The 22,609-nt window shown below is 41.9% G+C and overlaps 1 protein-coding gene across 2 annotated transcripts in view; it reads right to left on the reverse strand.

Moving 5' to 3' along the window:
* The window catches only part of g3bp2a (G3BP stress granule assembly factor 2a), a 37,424-nt gene extending 16,353 nt beyond the window's left edge, over positions 1 to 21,071 (reverse strand). Inside the window, exons 1-3 of one of the 2 annotated variants that reach the window (XM_063046947.1) lie at positions 20,851 to 21,071; positions 16,751 to 16,869; positions 39 to 120 (exon numbers count right to left, since the gene is read on the reverse strand). In XM_063046947.1, the coding sequence (XP_062903017.1) occupies positions 39 to 120; positions 16,751 to 16,845 (177 nt within the window). In that variant the 5' untranslated portion in view covers positions 16,846 to 16,869; positions 20,851 to 21,071. The remainder of the gene's footprint in view (positions 1 to 38; positions 121 to 16,750; positions 16,870 to 20,850) is intronic. The other variant, XM_063046948.1, reaches the window with a different exon arrangement.
* Positions 21,072 to 22,609: the final 1,538 nt, after the last annotated feature.

The raw sequence follows: 22,609 nt of genomic DNA on the forward strand, positions 1-22,609 counted from the left end.
TTTTAATAATAATACTTCCAAAAAGTACAAATACTTACAGCCTGGCCATAAACTGCTTCTGTGGGTTTTCCACTGCCATCCAAACCACCATGAACATAAGAGGAGGTCCTACCATAAAACCTGCAAGAAGAATTATTGGAAGTAAGCAAACCTTCAGAGAACAAATTTAAGATACATTTTCAAAGAAAATTATGGAACTTAATGCAAGGAACTGAAGTACAATTTGGCACAACCAGGTTTCAAGGTTTTATGCAATTAATTTCCAATCAAATAGCACTTAAATCTTCCTGTTGCTTGCTGGATTGCATCCACTCTAATATACAATTATATGGAATAAGATAATGGCTAGTCCCTCTTGCTCAATCTTCAATGATTTTACATTATATATAAAATGACTAGTTTGCATCTGACTAGTTTACATCCACTACCAGGGATTCCATCTTGGAACTCTACAGGGACTGCTTTCCTCCTTAAAACTCACTAGTTTAATAAAACCTTCAATGTAGTGCAGATGCTGCAAGTCTGAGATAAAATAAAATGCTGAAAACCCATAACAGCATCTATGGAAACAGAAGCATGAACACTTTCAGCATATTTTTTTTCTCCACATTAACATTGATGCCAGTCACAATTGCAAATCACGGGCTCTTTGACTTAATAACCAACTGACAGCAATCAGTAAGGATAGGCAACAATCCCTCTGCCATGATTATTCTAGTGCTCCACAAGGTTGCAGCCTGCCCTACACCCTGTACACACGACTGCATAGCCAGATCCTGCTCTAACTTCATCTATAAGTTTACAGATGTTATAACCATAGTGGGCCATATCTCAAATGACAGCAAGTTGAAGTACAGGAAAGAGATAGAGAGCATCACAACAAAAATATTTCCCTCAATGTCAGCAAAACAAAAGAGCTAATTATTGACTTCAGGAAGTGGGGGTGGTGGTGCATATACTCCTGTCTACATCCACAGCGTTGAAGTTGAGAGCTTCAAGTTCCAAGGAGTGAACATCAGCAATAACCTGTCTTGGTTCAATAATACTGATGTCATGACCAAGAAAGCTCACCATTACCTCTACTTCCTCAGCAGGCTAATGAAATTTGGCATGTCTCCATCGATCCTTAATTTTTAATTAATGCACCTTAGAAAACATTCTATCCAGAGGCATAATTGCTTGGTATGGCAACTGCCATGCATGTAAACAAGGAACTGCAGAGAATTGTGCTGAGCAGTGTTTGCATCATGGAAATCAGCCACCCCTCTATGGACTCTGTCTAAACATCTCACTGTCTCAGTAAAACAGTCATCGAAATAATTGAAGATCACACCCACACCAGATATTCTCTCTTCTCCTGTTTCCCATCCAGCAGGTTTTACAAAAACAGTTTTCAAATTGTTGCCTGGATTGGGGAGCATGCCTTATGAGAATAGGTTGAATGAACTCAGCCTTTTCTCCTTGGAGCGACAGAGGATAAGAGGTGACCTGATAGAGATGTACAAGATAATGAGAGGCATTGATTGTGTGGATAGTCAGAGGCTTTTCCCCAGGGCTGAACTGGCTAGCACGAGAGGTTTTAAGGTGTTTGGAAGTAGGTACAGGGGAGATTTCAGGGACAAGTTTTCTTACGCAGAGAGTGGTGAGTGCGTGGAATGGGCTGCCAGTGGAGGCGGAAACGATAGGGTCTTTAAAGAGACTCCTGGATGGCTACATGGAGCTTAGAAAAATAGGGGACTATGGGTAAAGCCTAGGTAGTTCTAAGGTAAGGACATGTTTGGCACAGCTTTGTGGGCCGAAGGGCCTGTATTATGCTGTAGATTTTCTATGTTTCTAAAAACAGACCTCTTGTACAATATGATGGACTCCTGACTTCGCAAACCACTTTGTTATGATCATGCACTTGGTTTACCTGCACTGTACTTTCTGCATAGCTTTTACACCAATTATGCATTATTTTACCTTCTTCTACCTCAAGGCACTGCAGAATGATTGATCAGTATGAACAGTACGAACAAGCTTTTCACTGAATCTTGGTACATGTGACTATAACAAACCAATACCATACTGGTTTTGACATATATTTTTGATATCGTTTATCTTTCTGGCACTAAATCAGATGCAACCCTTCAGCTAAACTCTGCACTGGTTGCCTTGGCCCAAATACAAGTCCAATGAAATGCTTCATTCATATCTGTATAAAATTTTTAGAGAGTGCTTGTTCATGGTAAGAGAAGGAAAAGGAATCATACGAGAGATTTAACGCTAAAAGAAAGGGAGAGCTATTTCAGAAGTACAGAGAGGGTGAGGGGTGCTTAAACAAACATGAGAGCAAAAAGGGACAAAGAAATACCACAATTAAGGAAAACTCCATGGTACTTTATAACTGCATCAAAAGCAAAAGGGTAACCAGGAATAGAATAGAATGCACTATGGATCAGAGGAGAAATACATGCATGAAGCCAAAGGATGTGGTTAAGGTCTAAATAATTTTCAACTGCATTTAAACAGTAGCTGGAAATTTCAGTTTGGATATTGAACACATTAAGGTTTAAAGTATTAGGCATCTTAGTGGGCTCAAAGGCAGATACAGCCTGTGAAAAAGTCATTATATAAAATGTGTGTGTATATATATATATATATTTGATCTTTTTTTGGAGAGGTAACTAAATATATTCATATGTGGTGATATGGTTTACACAGGCTTCAGCTGGGGTTTTGACAAGGTCCATGTGGATGGCTGATCTAAAAAGTTACAACTCTTGGAAGCTGAGGCAAGTTGGCAAAATGGGTCAGAAATTGGCTTGGTGACAAAGAGCATGATGATGAAGTGCTGCTTTTGTGATTGGAAGGCTCTAACCAATGTATTTCAAGGAGTCAGTGATGGAACTCCAAATTTTTATCATATACATCAACTTATATATACACTTGCAAATGACATGAAAATTGGTGGTCCTATTGATAGTGAAGAGGGCACTCTTAGAGTGAAGTATAATACTGATCTGGTGATAAATTAGGTAGAGCAATGGTTGATGGAATTTAGTTCTGGTAAGCATAGGTGATATAAATTGTGAGGAAAGGTCTAATAAGAATGGACATTTACCAATAATAGTCGGGCCTTAGGGAATATCAAAGAACAAAGACTTGGTGGAAAAGTGCAATGATCCGTGAACATGACAGCATAGTTAAGATAGGTGTGAAGATAGTATATTTGCCTTCACTAGCCAGGACTTCGAATACAAGTACAGGGAGATCATGGTACAACTTTGTAATACACCGGTTAGGCCACAGCTGGAATATTATGTGCAGTTCTGGTTGCCACACCACAAGAGGGGCGTGCAGAGGAGACGTTGTCTGGGATGGAATGCTTCAGTTATAAGAGACTGGATAGATTCACTTTCTGTTCCTTGCAGCAAAGATAGGGTAGATACTAAGAAACTTTTCCTCATGACAGGACTAAATAGCTTTAGGTGAGGAATAAGATGTTTACAGGAGAATCTGAAAAAGAACATTTTCACAGAGGTTGGTTGCATTCCGGAATGCACTGCCTGCGAAGGGCAAATTTAGTCATCTCAATGAATTGCCAAGCCACAGGAGTCTATACAACCAATGCAAATAAATGGGACTTTGTCAGCATAGATATGGTAAGCCGAAGAGCCTCGTTTTACACTGTATACTCAATGAGATATATCTATGATACAATGCTTCATTCCAACTGTTTATGTCAGTGTTGATATCGTTACTGGTGTAGAGTACCACTGATAGCAACTGGCTTAGTGCTTGAACAGATCACCTCTTCTGAACAAGCAGCAAAAAACTTCAAGCAGGAAATCCAAAACTAAAAAACACATGACGTGTTGGAAGCATTCAATATATCAAGCAGCAATGAGAAGCAGAGTCAACATTTTAGGCTAAGGACCCTTCAACAGAAATGCAAGTGATAAAACACTTTCTCACTTCCTCATTTAATGAAAGGTGGTCAAGATGGTCCAAAATGTCGACTGTTCCTCTCCCCATTGATCCTGCTGTGTTTACACAATTTTGTTTTTATATTCTTCTGCACAACCTGGCCTCTTAACAACTCAATGCCCAAGGTGCTTTAAAGGAGTACCCCAAAACAAAATCTGACAGACACGCAGGGAGATATCAGCATCCCTCGACATCAGAAACAGAGATTCAAGAGGAAATCTTAAAGCTTGGGGGAAATCAATAAAGTGGAAGCACATCTGTAAATGGTATTCTGCAAGTTGTCAGAAATGGAACAACAATGAGTTCTTAAAGATTATAAGACTAGGATACATTGTCAGGAAAAAGAGCTTGATTTCACAAAGATTGAAGGATACACAGGACAGGCTACTTGGCCCTTCTAATCTGCTTCAGCACTGAATGAGGTAACGCTGATCTTTTAACTGAGCACCACTTCTCTGTGCAACCTCCATATCCAAAGCTCACCTTTTCTTAGAATCCCCAACAGCATAGTTATGGCTGATCTCATGGATGGCATAAAATGGGGAAGCCAGCTAAAACTAGAATGTGGCACAATGTAATACTTCAACTGAAGAGAAACAAAGGCAGAGGAGTTAAAATGGTTTGCTCTGGAAAACTTCTGCGGGTAAACATGAAGCAGGTAGGAGTGGAAAAGGACAACAGCTCATGCTATTTAATCAGGGCATGAATTTGCACAAAGAGGAACAAACAGTATTGGAAGTTAATGAAAAGGATATCACTATCAACAAATGACAAGTAGTTCATACAATGAAAAATTCAAGGATAAGCTACAATCATGTCTGATTAACGCAGCAGGCCAAGCAGCATCTATAGGAAGAGGTGCAGTCGACGTTTCAGGCCGAGACCCTTCGTCAGGACTAACTGAAGGAAGAGTGAGTAAGGGATTTGAAAGTTGGAGGGGGAGGGATAGAGTCGAGAGCTGGACAGGTGATAGGCAAAAGGGGATACGAGAGGATCATGGGACAGGAGGTCCGGGAAGAAAGACAAGGGGGGGGGGGTGACCCAGAGGATGGGCAAGAGGTATATTCAGAGGGACAGAGGGAGAAAAAGGAGAGTGAGAGAAAGAATGTGTGCATAAAAATGAGTAACAGATGGGGTACGAGGGGGAGGTGGGGCCTTAGCGGAAGTTAGAGAAGTCGATGTTCATGCCATCAGGTTGGAGGCTACCCAGACGGAATATAAGGTATTGTTCCTCCAACCTGAGTGTGGCTTCATCTTTACAGTAGAGGAGGCCGTGGATAGACATGTCAGAATGGGAATGGGATGTGGAATTAAAATGTGTGGCCACTGGGAGATCCTGCTTTCTCTGGCGGACAGAGCGTAGATGTTCAGCAAAGCGGTCTCCCAGTCTGCAGATTCCACATCCCATTCCCATTCTGACATGTCTATCCACGGCCTCCTCTACTATAAAGATGAAGCCACACTCAGGTTGGAGGAACAACACCTTATATTCCATCTGGGTAGCCTCCAACCTGATGGCATGAACATTGACTTCTCTAACTTCCGCTAAGGCCCCACCTCCCCCTCGTACTCCATCTGTTACTCATTTTTATGCACACATTCTTTCTCTCACTCTCCTTTTTCTCCCTCTGTCCCTCTGAATATACCTCTTGCCCATCCTCTGGGTCACCCCCCCCTTGTCTTTCTTCCCGGACCTCCTGTCCCATGATCCTCTCGTATCCCCTTTTGCCTATCACCTGTCCAGCTCTCGGCTCTATCCCTCCCCCTCCAACTTTCAAATCTCTTACTCACTCTTCCTCCAGTTAGTCCTGACGAAGGGTCTCGGCCTGAAACGTCGACGGCACCTCTTCCTATAGATGCTGCTTGGCCTGCTGCGTTCACCAGCAACTTTGATGTGTGTTGCTTGAATTTCCAGCATCTGCAGAATTCCTGTTGATCATGTCTGATTACAGGCTTCTCGGGTAACAAATGGTTCTGTTTTTAGAAGTACCTAGAAGTTAATTTTGTCCACAAGACAGAAACTACACACAACGGACTGGGTACGGTGACCATACCCCCACAATATTGTAGTAAGTGGCATCAAAAGCATAACGACTGATAAAAGAAATTATTAAGAGTGGTGAGGAAACTAGCTCTGCCATTCATAGGAATAAACATCTGCAAGTTGGGCATTCCCAACTCAGGGATGATCTATGTTGTAGGAGTAGTTTCTGAAGGCATTTAAAATCAATTAAAATTTGTAGCTACAAGGAGCTTCTGTTTGTATGCTGCTGAAAAGAATGTTGGATATTTATTCAAGGGATAGAAGCACTAAGTTCATTAAAGTTACATGACTCCTGCCAGAACAACGCACTTGAAAACACAAAAAAAAAATGAGGTTATAATGTGCAACTTGTCTAACATGTATTGCAATATATGCCGAATAACAAGGGCAGCACAGAATTAACCAACCAGGTACTGGAGTAGAATTAATATTGGCACAGCAGAGACAGTCTTGGCAAACATTAACTGATAATCACAAATTTAAAAAAATGAGAGTAACAGTAAAGCTTTTGCTTGTGGTACAAAACAATGGTTTTCTTTGAAGGGGTGAAGCAATATTTTTAAGGACAGCACATTCCAATCTGTGTTATCTGAGCGGCATTACTGAAAATGGACAGAGTTGATGTTGCTCAGCTCAACACTGTTACAAATTACATTTTAATGCAGACATTCTAGTTTATCACTATGGAAGACTCAAATGAGAGCAACTATGGAGAATGACTAGAAAATTTATGCTCAACAATACTACCGCTGAGGTCATGGAAACATTACAGGACAATAGATGTGATTTGTTGCAAAGGTATCGCAACTACAGCAGTACACTTACTCTTTTAAATACTCCATTATTGTGAAAGCAATTGCTACACAAGACTCCAAAAGTCAGTAACATTAATTGTTAGGATAGCTTCGATCAATAAATTCAGAAGGAAGATAGGATTGCAATTTTCAGAACTACTGCACTCTCTTTGGTAAGCTCGAAGTATAATCTTGTCATTATATTTTGTCCGTGAAATATACACTATGAAAAGTTGGAGCTATTGAGTTAACAACCTTCCTTCCTCCCCACCCCCCAAACATCCTGGCAAAATTGCTTTTGCATCTCAATTTTGCTCAATCAGGAAAGGCCTAATTCAGTCACAATAATTTTTCCAGTTGATTTACACCAAGGAACTACACAATAATTCAACCTCAAATAAATCCTCATGGATGAAGAGAATAATAGACTCTCACAAACTATGTATCTGTGATCTCATTTACACTCAGACACATCGAGTTTCTGCACGTCAAATTTATCCACACACCAAATGTTAAGAGAGAGAGAGATTTTAAACTGGGTCAATGTCACAATATAAATGGAAAAGAAGAGAAAGCACAAAGGCTAAGTCCATTAGCAAACAGGAGCTGAACAACAAAGGAGACACAGGACGCTGCTGATGCTGGAAATGTAGACCAATGCAAAAAGCTGCTCTGATGAAGAATTTTGACCAGAAACATAAATTTTCTAAATCCCCTCCATAAATGCTGCCTAACCTGCTTGGTTTCTCCAGCTTTTTGTGTTACTGATCAACAAAGGCACCTGTTGCACTTCAGAAAGAGTCTAGCCTACATGGACATTAAATACCAAATTAATTTGGCATTCAATCACGACTCAAAGTCCTGGAAACCTGTAGCTTCCAACCACTATTACTCAAATAAAGTGCTGTCAAACGGACAGACTGATGACAATACATCTTGCTTGACTTCGCTACCTCATAAACGGAAGCATGATACATTAAGCATCCTGTATTCCGGCAAAGTTCTCAAACAATTTATAACATTCAAACACTGTCCACATACAATGCCTTTCAGAAAATATCTGAGTCAATGACACCTTAGCAATAGAATCACAAGGCAATTAAATAGTTGAAGAACTATTAATACACATAAAACTCATCAATGGACATTTCTTCTCTAGAAAAATATTGTTTTTTTTTGCAGTAAACTGTTCTATATTGCCTGGAAGATGGGAACAGTCCCTAAGTGACATTCAGACAGCGAATTGGAGAAGTAAACCAAAAGATGATTGTAGAGAAAGAGCAATGGAATTTCTTTCAAGCATCCAGCATAGGAATGAAAGGTGAAATGGCCTCTGGTTGTGCTGTGATTCTCTATGATTCTAATAGGATCTACGTATCTGATAAATACAAACACAGTAAACTGCTGCATTACACATAAAGGTTTTTCCCTCATAAATTCCATAAGAACAGACTTTTACTCTGCATCTCAGACTCTTTGATAGTAATCTGTGAATTCTACAAGGGCAAATTTCCATTATCCAAAATGATGTAATGCAGGGATTGGCTGTACTCTGCACTTCAGCTATTATAGAAAAGCATTTGAACACATTTAAGCATCAGTGGGAATACATTCCAAAACTCCTTCGATCCTCTATAAATCACTCAATATTCTCCAATTTTATTCTACATTTACTTGCTATGTAATCCCAAATTCACTTGGGATTAATTTCCAAGTGCCATTTCCTAATTGATTAGGCCACCTAGACATTCCTGCAGTCTGAACATTTCTTTCTCACTATCGAACAGAGTCAAATCTATTGTTATCTTCAAACTTCTTTACCATTCCCCCCCCCAAAAAAAATCTCTCTGAATCATTCTTATAAAAAGCTAAGTATTGAGCATTGAGCCTTATGGAACCCATCGGTAGTAGTTTTGCAGTGACATGTATGTTCATCAAAAGCTACCCCTTGATTCTAGCCACTGAGGCAATTTGTGTCCAATTTCTCATTCTTGCTAGGATTTCCGTGGGACTGATCTTTTCAAGAGAAGCTTGCTATACACAGTCTTATCAACAACCTTCCTAAGTGTCCATGTAGATTACTAAAAACTGAAACCCTTCATCTATTCTAGTTACTTCCTCAACTTAGTCACACACTACCTCCTTCTAACATAATCAAAAGAAAAATGCTGGAAGACTCAGCCAATCAACATCTGTGGAAAGAGGAACCAGTTATTGTTTTGGGTGAGGGACATCACATCAGAACAGATCTATTTGACTGGCTGAGTTCTTCCAACAGTTCTCATTTAGTTTCCAGCCTCTGCATTTTTGCTTTCTCCTTTAACAAATCTATGCCTTTTCAAAGCAAGAGACAATGTCCCTCAGAAGTGATCCTATTAACATGTCCATTAGAGGCTCTAGATTTGATAGTCCCATCCTGTGAAAGCACGTCAGCCCTGAACCCTTTAAATATATTCCCCATGGCTTCACGATGTACATTCAAGTTCAAGCCTGCTGTTATTAAATCAAATCTTGATAATACTAATATTAGTCTTGCCCCAATTTTAAATCCTTACCCATAATTTATCTTTGCCCTTGTCATGACTAAGTTATAAATTATTGCACCAAACCAGCTTCATTCCTAAAGCTTTCACATCCTTCCTTCAATGAGGTGACCAGAACTGCCATGTGTTGTCTAACCAGTAGGTTATAGACCTGCAACATTACCTTGTGGCTCTTGAACTCAATCCCCTGTCTAAAGGATGTCAGCATAACATGTAATTTCCTAACTACCTTCTGTGTGTCTTGCATCCTTCCACTTCCTCGTCCAGGACATTTATAAAAAACACAAAGAGCAAAGGCCCCAGAACAAACCTGAATCCTTGCAGCTAGGCTTCCCTGGATCTCATGCCTCCTGACTTCTAGAATAAACCTACCATGGGAAACCTTGTCAAACGCTTAACTAAAATCCACTGCCTTACCTTCAATTTGTTTTTTCACTTCACCAAAGAATTCAATCAGGCTCATAAGCCATGACCTGCCCTTCATAAAACCATGCTGACTATCCCATATCAGACCACCTTCCTCCAAATGCTCAAATTCTGCCTTGAAGAGTCCTCTCCAATAATTTGCCCACTACTGACATAAAACACAGCCGTCTACAAATCCCTGCGTTATCCCTTTTCCCTTCCTTGCACAAAGGAGTAACACTTGTCACCAAATCTTCTGGTACCACTCCCATGGCCAAAGAGGATTCGAAGATCATCGCCAAAGGCACAGCAGTATCTTCCCTCACTGTAGCAATTTGGAGTATCCTGCCCAGCCACGGGAGATTTATCTATCTTAATGTTTTTCAACGATTCCAGCACATCATTTTTCTTAATATTGACATGTTTACACACAAAGTCTTGACTGACTTTGACAGACATCAAACATCTCAACATCAAGACTGAAGCAAAATAAGTCATTAAGGACCTCCCCAGCTCTTCTGACTCCAGGTACATGCTCATTCTATCTCTGATTGGTCCCACCCTCACTCTAACATCCTCCTGTTTTTCATATGTGTAGAATGCCTTGGGGTTTTCATTAATCTAAATTGCCAAGGCCTTCTCATTCCCCATTCTAAAACCCCCTTCTTGGCTACCCTGTAACTAACCCTTGCTTCCTAAACCTTAAGAATGCTTCTTTCTTCTGCTTGACTAGATATCTGACATCTCGTTAACCATGGCTCCTTCACCCTATCACCTTCTCCCTGCCTCAATGGGTCAAACCTATCCAGAACCTCATGCAAGTACTCCCTAAATAACCTACACATATCCGTTAGGCATTTCTCCAAGTACATCTGTTCTCAATTTAGACTCCCACGTTCCTACCCAATATCATCATAATTAGCCCTGCCCCAATAAAATACGTCGAGAATTAGAATCAGGTTTAATATCACTGGCATACATAGTGAAATTTGTTTTGTAGTAGCAGTACAATACACAATAAAAACTATAAATCACAATAATTATATTAAAACATACACATATACTGTATGTATGTAATTAAATTAGTGCAAAAAGAGAGCAACCAAAATAGTGACAGTGTACATTGTCCATTCAGGAATCTGATGGCTGATAGGAAGAAGCTGTTCCTGGAACGAGTGTGTCTTCAGGCTCCTGTACCTCTTCCTTGATGGTAGCAATGAGAAGAGAGCACAGCTTGGGTGATAAGCTGTCCTCAATGATGGATGCTGCCTTTTTGAGGTATCGTCCTTTGAGGATGTCCTTGATACTGGAGAGTCTGGTGTCCATGATGGAGCGGGCTGAGTTTATAATTTTCTGCAGCTTTTTCCGATACTGTGCAGTAGACCTTCCATACCAGATGATGATGCAAGTAGTTGGAATATTTTCCACTGTACACCTCTGGAAATTGGCGAGTGTCTGCGGTGACATACCGCTTCTTCCCAAACACCTAATGAAATATAGCTGCTGTTGTGCCTTACGCATAATTACAGTAATATGTTGGATCCCAGGATAGATCCTCAGAAATGCTGAAAAATAGGTTTGAAAATGCTCACCCTTTCCACTGCTGATAGCTCAATGAGGACTGGTGTGTGCTCGCTTTACTTCCCCTTCCTGAAGTCCACAATTCATTTTCTGGTCTTACTGATGTTAGGTTGTTGCTGCAGACCACTCAACCAGCTGATCGATCTCATTCTTGTGACCCTCTCTGTGACCATCTGAAATTCTGCCAACAATATAGTTGGGTCCTTGGCAAATTTATAGATGGCATTTGAATTGCGTCTAGCCACACTATTGTGGGTGCAGAGAGAGCAGTAGTGGGCTAACCACGCATCCTATAGGTGCGCCAGTGTTGACTGTCGGCAAGGAGACGTTATTTCCATCCACAGACTGATCTCCTGGTTAGCAAGTCAAGGATCCAGTTGCAGATGGTGGCACAGAGGCCTAAGTTTTGGAGTTTGTTGATTAGAACTGGGGGCATGACTGCATTACATACTGAGCTGTAATCAATAAACAGCAGCCTTACTATTTTGGTGATAGGCAAATTGCAGTGGGTCCTTGCTCAGGCAGTTGATTTTAGCTATGATCAACCTTTCAAAGCACTTGATCATAGTAGATGAGAGTACCACTGGGTGATAGTTGCTCTATTCTGGCACTGGTTTGATTTTGAAACAGGTGGGAATCTCTGACAGCAATAGTGAGAGGTTGAATGTGTGTGTCCTTGAACACTCCCGCTATTTGGTTGGCACAGGTTTTCAGAGCCGTACCTGGTACACCATCAGGACCTGACACTTTGCGAGGGTTCACCCTCTAGAAAGATGTTCTGAAGTCAGCCTTCAAGACAAAGGTCACAGGGTCATCAGATGCTGTGCAGGTGTAGTTTTATTCCCTCTTTCAAAGTGTGCATAAAAGATGTTAAGATCAACTGGAGTGAAGTATCACAGCCATTCACGTTGTTATGTTTCGCTTTATAGGAAGTATGCAATGGCCCGCAAACTGTGCCAGAGCTGACGTGCTGATTCCGTTTCTAAGCTCAACTGGAATTGTTGTTTAATAGCCCTTGAAATAGCCTTCTGTAGGTGGTACCTGGACTTCTTATATAGCTCTGGATCACCATATATAGTTCTAGGTCTACAGATCTAGCCCTTAATAGACCATTGAACTCTGGTTCATCAATGGCTTTTGATTTGGGATGTCCAGTATGATCTCAAAGGCACACACTCATCCACAGTGGTCTTGAAGAAGTCAATGACAACTATGGCGTAGTTCACACCTAATTCCACTCCATCTAAAGCTTTTGCGCTGAGGTGCCAATCAATATTTGGGAAGTTGAAGTCAAAACAAAAACCGCTACTTTTGCACCTTTCCAAAACTACCTCCTCGGTGTTTCTGTTTCTATTGGGGAGGAGGTGTCTATAGAATACTCCCAATAGAGTGAATGCTCCCTTGCACCCACACTGACTCAGTAGACAATCCCTCCACAATAACTCCCCCTTCTGATTTGGAATACCACTCCTGCACCTCTAATCTCTACTTGAAACATCTAAACCTCAGAACATCAAGTAGCCATTCCTGCCCTTGTGTCAGCCAAGTATCTAATGGCCACAACATCATAGTTCTTTGAAATGATCCATGCTAAGTTCATCACCTTTGCTCTTGGTATTTCTTGAACTAAAATAAACACTTCAACCTATCCCACTGACTGCAATTTTGCTCTATCCACTGCCAATCCATCCTCTCAGTCTTTCTACATGCTGCACCCACTGTTAAACAACTGGCCCATCTCCTGACCTGTCACTCTTGTTCCCATACTCCTGCCAAACCATTTCTAACCTTCCCCAACAGCTCTAGCAAACAATTACACAAGGATATTGGTCCTCCTTAAGCTCAGGTACAAACCATCCCATTTGTACAGGTAACACACATAAAAGTTGCTAGTGAACACAGCAGGCCAGGCAGCATCTCTAGGAAGCGGTACAGTCGACGTTTCGGGCTGAGACCCTTCGTCAGGACTAACTGAAAGAAGAGCTAGTAAGAAAATCTCTTACTAGCTCTTCTTTCAGTTAGTCCTGACGAAACATTGACTGTACTTCTTCCTAGAGATGCTGACTGACCTGCTGCATTCACCAGCAATTTTTATGTGTGTTGCTTGAATTTCCAGCATCTGCAGAATTCCTCGTGTTTCCATTTGTACAGGTCATACCTTTCTCTGAGGAGATCCTAATGACCTAAAAACCTGAAACACTACCCACCTACACCAATTCTTCAGCCACAAGTTCATTTGCCAAATCATCCTATTCTTACTCTTACTGATGCATGGCACAAACAGCAATCGAGAAAATACTACCCTTGAGGTCCTGTTTTTCAGCTCCCTGTATTTCTCTCTTCAGGACCTCATTCATTTTCCCATCAATGTCATTAGTAATATGTACCACGACTTCTGGCTGTTCACCATACCTCATAAGAATGCCGCTGATCTGATCAGAAACATCCCTGACCCTGGCACTTGGGAGGCAATATGCCATCCGAGCCTCTATCATGGCCACAATATCCCATCTGTTTCCCTGTCACCAACGCTCTCTTCTCCCTACTTCCCTTGAGCCACAGAGCCAGACTCAGTCTCTGCAACTTCCCCCAACAGTATCAAAACCGGTATACTTGTTATTGAGAGGAATGCCACAGAGGTACTCTGCACTAACTGCCTATTCCCGTTCCTTCCCCTGACGGTCACCCAGCTACCTGCCTCCTACAACTTATAGGTGACTATCTCTCTGTAGTTCCAATCTATCACCTCCTCATCCTTCCAAATGAGTTGAAGGTCACCCAGTTCCAGCTCCCTAACATGGTCAGATATTATATGCATTGGATTCCGTGCATCCTATATGTTTTAAGATTGTATCCTATTTAGACTTCGTGTATAGAGAGCTGCCATTCTGAATGTAAATTTCACCGGCCCCAAGGAGGCTTATTTTCCCCCCACAGAAAATCAGCCTCATTAGTGCTCCCAGTAATAGCTTCCAACACTGCACTTAACAGAATCAAGGCAGTTTAACAGCAAAACACAGATGGCTGTCATTTATACCAGCACTGACAGAGTTACTTGATGAATTAACTTAGATTTTGGAAAAGCCACTGGAACAGTCAAAAATTATCAAGACAGAAATGACTTTCATACCAAAGGTGCCCAGGGCATGAGGTATGTGCTTATTGGAATAACCATTCCCAGTCCACATTTGCTAAACCACCCAGGTCCAGTAAAGGTGGGCATTGAACTAGCTAAACTAGCCAAAGCAAATGGATATCTCTCAGGCTAGTGTCAACTCTATTAAACACTCAGCTGAATATAAAAGTAGGTTTAACAGTGTCCAACCAGCTGATGAATATTAAGATAATGCAACAAGCAACACATTTCTAAATCTTCAGATCTTATTCATTAACCATGCTGATAAGATAAAAGATTTAGGAGCAGACCACCTGGCCCCTCAAGCCTGCTTTGCCTTTCATCAAAAATCACAGCTCATCTTCTATTGCAGTTCCATTTTCCTACATTATCCTAACATCCATGCATTCCCTTAATATCCTAAAGTTTATTGACCTCTGTTTGGAGTTAACACATGGCTGAGTTCTACAGATTTCCAGAGTAGAGGATACCAAACTTTGAGTAAAGAATCTTCCTATCTCAACACAAATTACCCTCCCATTACCCTGGGACTATTGACTTCTCAACATCTTCCTGCACCCTCCTTGCCAAGCCCTGTAAGATTTTGTTTAGAAGTTTCAATGAGATTACTTCTCATTCTTCTAAACTCTAGAAAACTCTTTCCTCATACATTTCCTCAACTCTTTCCTCATTCCAAGAACCAAGCTAGCAGACTGGTGGATCTTTTTTGCACTCTCTCTTTTGAGGCAAGGATACCAAGGTGTCCAACTTCAATTAAGTCACTTGCTGTCTGTCTCAGAACCAGCCTTTTCTGTTGCAACTCACCCATCCTCGAGTTTTCCTCTCCCCGTCAGCTCACCATGAGCTGCTGCAATATTTGCAACACATTGTCACTCAATGTTGACAAGCACAAGGAATTGATTGTGGACTTCAGAAAGGGAGGTTTGGGAGAACACACCAATCCTCATTAAGGGATCAGCAGTGGAAAGTATGATCAGCTTCAAGTTCCTGGGTGTTAACATCTTAGAGGATCTGTCCTGGGCTTGACACACTGATGCCACACCAGTAGTTATACTTCACTGCGAGTTTTAGTATGTTACGAAAGATTCTTGCAAATTTCTACTGATGAACAGTGGACAGCATTTTGATTAAAGCCTCAGGCAGCAACACAACCAAGGTGTACGGTCAAAAGAGTCTGCACAGGCCTGTAGACTCAAGCTCCATCCTCCCCATAAGAACATCTTCACAAGGTGGTGCCAAGAAGACAACATATTCTCACCATCTGGGACATGCCCTCGTAATTAGTACTGTCAGAGAGGTGATACAGGAGCCTAGAGGCACACACTCAACATTTTAGGAAGAGCTTCATCTCTATACCTTCAAATTTCTAAATGGCCAATGAACACTGCTTCACTACTCTTCTTTTGCAATTTTGCGACTTTAATTTTTTATGTCTTATTGTCTCACAATGAGAAGCATTGATCGTGTGGCTAGTTAGAGGCTTTTTCCCAGGGCTGAAATGGCTAGCACGAGAGGGCATAGTTTTAAGGTGAAAATAGGTACAGAGATGTCAGGGGTAAGTTGTTTTTTTTTTAACTGCAGAGGGCAGCGAGTGTGTGGAGGCGGAAACAATAGGTTCTTTTAAGAGACTCCTGGATGGCTACATGGAGCTTAGAAAAATAAAGGGCTATGGGTAAGCCTAGGTAGTTCTAAGGTAAGGACATGTTCGGCACAGCTTTGTGGGCCGAAGGGCCTGTATTGTGCTGGTAGGTTTTCTATGTTTTCTATGTCCTAGGTTTCTTCAACAAATTTCACATCATATGTTGGTGACAATAAACCTGATTCTGTATAATCATCCTAACTTCCCTTTAACTCATATGAGTGGAGCTGCAACTTTTAAGATTTATAATTTATTGCCACGCCAATCATGGCCTCACAAGATTGCAAACATGCTCTCCTTTCTGCCACCCTTCCCTGTCTTCTCTGCAATTTAATAATACCTGTTTTCTCATTTCAAACCTGAAAACCCAACTTTGTTTCTCCCAAAAATGTTGCCTGACTGCTGAATACTTTTAGCATTCGGTTTTTATTTCAGACTTCCAGCACCTTCTGTTTTTACTTGATCTTGGCTATAAAAATGGTGAGAGTTGCTATAGAAATAGAAGATCTCCCCCCCCCCAACAGGAGAAAATAATGGAGCTAAAACATATGTCTCGACTCTGGACTCTGTAGCATTCATCATTATGGAAAGTATCTTTTGAAATAATTCAGATAACAAGAATAAGTTAAAAATAAATACCTGTGCAAGAAGTCTGGTGCCTTGTTCAGCAAGGTATAGTACTGCCTCACAAACTCCCGCCCGACAAGCAGGGGACTTGGCTTCTCCATCACCATTTCTTTGGTACACAATGACGCTTACTGAAGAAGAAAGGTGTTAATTGTTTACTTCCTTTTCCTGTAAATGTGCAACAAATCAGCATGGTTATCTCATTTTCCCCATTCTATGTGCCCTGAAACCCATAACAGAGACAAAGAGAGCACACCCTCGCTGATGTTCCAGTCTGAAGCCATCTCTATTCTAAACAAAATTTATTAGCAATGTGAAACGAAAACTGAAGGGTGGACCCAACTGTAAGCAACCAATTGTGAAGCCAACAAATTCAATATACATTAATATGTATTTAAAGTGTAAACAGAAACTACTGCAAAAGCTCCCAACAACAACATTTAGAAAAATGCTGCAACAAATGGAAAGCAGTTGCAAGTTATGAAAAGAAAATCCATGCACAATTCTCTTTGGTGGTCCCTTGAGCTGAGAATGAAGTGCTTCCACTCCAGTTCCTTGGTCACTGAGGTGAGAAAGCTCATATGATAACCACAGACACAGGTGGATGGACTGAAATTAGGAGGCGGGAGGAGGTGATAGCAGCGTGTCACGGGTGCGCAGCTCTCCGGTGAAAATGATATCGTATCCGTTAAATAGGGGCCACGGACAATTCTGATTTGATGGAGACAGACGTGAAAGCACAGAGGAACATCTGGAGAAATTTCTGAAATGCCAGTTCGCTGCCATTGTTACTGGGCGATCGAGAATCTTCTGGAGGGAAGGCTCCAAAATCCCCAGCTTTGCCTGCTGCTGGCGACCGAGGCTGAGGTCGAAGCGTTCGGATAGAGATGGTGCTTGGTGCTCGGTGTTGGAGGGCTGATCAGAGGCTCGAAGTTTTCGGACGACTCAGAGTCGGACTGTGGTCAGGCGTGGCAGGGAGTGTTTTCTTCCTTCTCCTGTCTGTGTGAGATGTGGGACACTTGAGAGACTTTGAACTTTTTACTGTGCTCATGGACTGTTCTTCATCAAGTTATGGTATTGTTGCACTGTTGTAATTATATGTTATAATTATGTGGTTTTTGTTAGTTTTTTCAGTCTTGGTCTGTCCTGTGTTTTGTAATATCACACCGGAGGAATATTGTGTCATTTCTTAATGCGTGCATTACTAAATGATAATAAAAGAGGACTGTGTGTCCTCATAATCTAATCTAAAAAAAATCTAATCTGAAGTATTAGGATGACAAGGGAGCAAGAAGATGGTAGCATTTACAGTGCGCTTCTCTGCACTCCAAACAAAAGGACTCAAGGTTCAAAGCGTTATCCCAAATGCTCTTTCTCATTTGCAATACTCATGGCCAGTGATTCCCATCATTCATTGTCTTTGATATACATTGCCAAGAAAGTTTTGATCAATTTCTTCTGTCACCTAAAAAAAGTATAGATTAGGGTATGTCCAGGGTCAGGCACCTGAATAACATGGTCTGTACATCGGAGCCAAATAAGTGTAATATTGTTCAGGAGAGGACACTGACTTTATTCTTTTTATCTGGCCAGTGGATTTGGAAGATTTAATGGAACCATTGTTGATGGTATTTCCTTGGCCTTTTAAGATGCCTGGTGTAGTCAGTTCACCTCTTAAAAGCATATTGGATGGCAAAAATCAATGCAGCCTGATAGATTACAAGTTTTGTACCTGACCTTGATCTACAAACACCCCATTTCTCAGACATCCAAAGACTGTGCTGTGCCCTGAATGCAAGGGTGACTTTCACCAATGGTTGCTTTAACTTAAAGGCAGCAAACATCAATTGATCTTGATTGAGACTGGGAAATAGTCCAATTGTTCACGATCACATCATGGATTTTTAGCGTCGAAGGGCAGTGCGGTTCAGCAAAGGGAAAATTGATTCAGGATTTTGTTTTGCAAATGTTAAATGAAAGGTTCATTCTCTTAGACACTTCAATCATTGACACTGGTTTGAAGCTTGGCTTCCAAGTGTGCGCGCGCACAGTCAACTATAACTTGCATACAGCAGCTCAATGGGATTGGGGTAATCTTAATCCAGGAGTGGAAATGTTGTAATTTGAACAGTTTCCCATTGTTCAATGGATTACGTCCACTATTAGCAATCGTATTGGAGGGGTACAGTGTTGCAGACAGAGAAATGGTGGAAGTTTCAGTGATGGCACACCCTTGCTGAATATAATCTACGATGAGTCGGTGTCTTCTGTAAACCAAAATCCTTCAAGCAGTAACATATTGCCAGTCTAGCTGATTTTGATTTTCCAATTCAAATTTTATCTAGTTTGATACACACTACACAAGATTTAAACCATTTTAATTATACGGCCTGAAATAAAGTTTACACTGGAATTATCAGTTTACTTTTCTAGCAAACTAACTATTGATGATCTCACTCTTCAAACATAGCAACTTTGCCAGCACGGTCACAATAGGTAATTGTCCATTCAAATTCTGTGTATTATGAGGTGATAGATAAAGCTAAAGTAGAACCTAAAGACAGTGGGACAGATGTGCAGGTACTTAGGATAGTGGGAAACATGATGGTTTGGTAAATCACACACTCCATGTCTTTTACACTAAGCTTCTGTATGCTTTTGATGCCTGGACTTGAAGTTCTTAGACCCAACTCAAAGAGTCTTTCATCAATTTATGCAGTCATAGGCCAAAAGAATGGCAGTGTTGCATTTTTTCCAAAGAGGCTTCAAGTATAACCTCAAATCTTTTCCTCTGTCCATCAGGTAAACTCTTACTAAAAAAGAACTTAGAACAGAAAGTCTCTCTTTAGGAGTCTAGTGCCAGGCATGCAAATAATGTGGATGCTCAAGAGGCAACTGACTGTAATTAAGGTCTGTGCCGAGAACATTGGTGCTAATTTGCTTTCCTACCAGTGGATTCAGTGGGATTTGGGAAAATGAGCACTTGTTCCCTTATGAGTCTTGTCATCTGCAGTTGTCAGCCCAAGAAACATTCCTAAGAAATGCACAGCAAGTACTAAAGTCCTAACCAAGGAGAAATAAATAGGCACATGTGCCTACCTGTAGTTTACAAAACTAGGCACAGGAACAATTCCATAAAAATCTACTTATTACATTATTTTAAAAATGCAATGAATAAACTAGAATTGCTCCATATGGTTTCCCACTGTTGGGCAAGATTATGTTTTCACAAAATTATTCAATACGTTTTCAAACATTATTGAATCTGCTTCCACTATTCTTTCAAACATCACATTCCGATCACAAATCAATGTGTTTAAGCAATTTACACGTCTTCTCTCTGTTACATATTATGAGAAACATTTCTCATAAAAAAAACAAAGCCCTACATTTGGGAAAAGATTTATTAAATCTCTCCTAAGCTTCAATGATTTAAGAATACCAAATTTTATTTCCTAACGCATTCACCTCAAGATTTTATAGATAAATGTAAGCACTGAATTCAAATAATTGTAGTACAGAAAGAGCCAACCCTGCTGCAGCCGCGTCTCCACCACCCACCCCCCATCACCCTCGTGTGTTATCCTTTATACTACCCTGCCGTTCACCCCAATCCCCCTGAACAGGAAAGAGACCCACATTGGGAAGGAGAAGTATCTGCGGGTCTATTCTCTGCAGGACTCCACGCAAGGGAGAGGCCGCCCTAATAAGAGAGAGCCAGTGCTGAGGAGTTCCCGCCGAACCACTAGCTACTCATTCCACAGCTGGTCGGGCTACACGCAGGGGCGAGTCGGTGCGCAGGGCTAGGCCAAGCACACGGAGGGGATTAAGCTGCGTAAAGCCTTGGCCTGACCACGCTCCCGCCTCATGGCCGCCCAGCATTGTGACTGAAGACCGCCTACGATCACCGCATGTTCCCAGCACCGTCCAGACCCAGCCCGCCTCCCGTCGAGGTGGACATCGCGGCATAGTCCGACCCCGGCCCCTGACCGTCTCCCCGGCCCTCCACACCCACGCACCGCGGGGCCCGGGTCTCAGGCTGCGGCGGGCGAGGAGCGGGCCCTCCCGTTGGGTGCGGCCAAATCATTTCCGCCACCACCGGCCTCAGGTACCTGCGCTATCCGATCCGACCGACCGACTGACTGACCGAGAACCACACCGGGAGGCCGCCGTTGCCGTGTGCGTCACCAAAAGAGTCCGACTGGTGTCCTCGTAAAAACGTTCCGGGTGCGTGGAGTCCCTGTCTATCCGGTCCGGAGACCTGCTGTAAATGATCCCCGACGGACGGTATCTACGTGTAGTAGAACTTCTTGACTTACTCCTCTGATCTGTGTCATGGATGCCCAGAAGATTGCCTCTCTGACGTAGCCAATCCTGACCCCGTCAGCTGATTGACCATGAATGAACCGAATGGCCATCATCAGTGGCAGTACACACAAAATGCTGGAGAAACCCGAAACATCGCCTATTTATTCTTTCCATAGATGCTTCCTGATCTGCAGAGTACCTCCAGCATTTTGTGTGCTTTGCTCTGGATTTCCAGCATCTGCAGAATCTTTTGTGTTTGCCAGAGGCCATAGTGCCTTGGAAATGTCCCACAATGACCGAGTCTGCGAAGCAGGACTAGGCAAGGCATAGTAACACCAAAGATGCTGGAGGAATTCAACAGGAATTCAGCATCTGTGAGGGGAAAAAGTCTGTCGAAGTTCCAGGATGAAATTTTTCATCAGGACTTCCTCCAGCTCCATTTCTAAGCCAAGAGACACACCCACCTGACTACATTTTCGCAGGTCTTCATGTGGTAGCAACCACTTAGTAGAACATACTTTGAATGGTAGAGCATGAGGGAATGTAATGGAAAAGAAGAATCTAGGAGTACAAGTGCAAAGATCATTGAAAGTGGCATCACAGGTAGACAGGGTGGTGAAAACATACATTTAGCATACCAGCCTTCAATCAGGGCACCAAGATAAGAAGTTGGCACACCATGTCGCACTTGTAAAAGTAATTGGTGAAGACACATTTGGAGCATTATGTACAATTTTGGGTCATGTTGTTGTAGGAAAGATGTGGTTAAACTGGTTAGAGTGCTGAGATTTACAAGGATGTTAATAGAACTGGAGGGACAGGGCTACAGAGAGAGGTTGTACCCCTAGTTTTGGACCCTCCTACATTGGGGAAGAGACTATCACCATTCACCTTAAGGATGACTGTCATAATTTAAACATTTCCATACCCCTCATTCCAAGAAATAAAAACCCAAGCCTGGCCAACTTCTCCCTGAGCCCACAGTCACTGTTATAGATGTAACATCAGTCTGCAGAGATTCAACCTGCAGGAAGCATCTGTGCCTGCACAGGTCAGCTGGTAGGTGTATTTGTATCTCCCTGCCTAAATCTGTGGTTCTCACCTGCCTTAGGAAGACCACTATCATCCCCGTACCAAAGAAAAACAGGAGTAACATCCCTTAACAACTACAGCCCACTGGTTCTGACATCTACCACCATGGACTGCTTCCAGAGGCTATTAATGTACAGCCTCCCAAACAATCATGATCCATTGCAACTGCTGAAACAAATCTATGATTGCCCACATCTCCACTCATCATTGAGGCATCTGAAAATAAAGATACCTATATCCACTCTAGAAGGAAGGCAGCAGGAAGGAAATTATAGACCAGTTAGCCTGACCTCAGTGGTTGGGAAGATGTTGGAGTCAATTGTTAAGGATGAGGTTATGGAATACTCGATGACACGGGACAAGATAGGACAAAGTCAGCATGGTTTCCTTCAGGGAAAACCTTGCCTGATGAACCTGTTGGAATTCTTTGAGGAGAGTACAAATAAGATAGATAAAGGGAATGCAGTAGAT

Source organism: Mobula hypostoma, chromosome 4 (genome assembly GCF_963921235.1).
Source record: "Mobula hypostoma chromosome 4, sMobHyp1.1, whole genome shotgun sequence".
In the NCBI taxonomy this organism is placed as follows: domain Eukaryota; kingdom Metazoa; phylum Chordata; class Chondrichthyes; order Myliobatiformes; family Myliobatidae; genus Mobula; species Mobula hypostoma.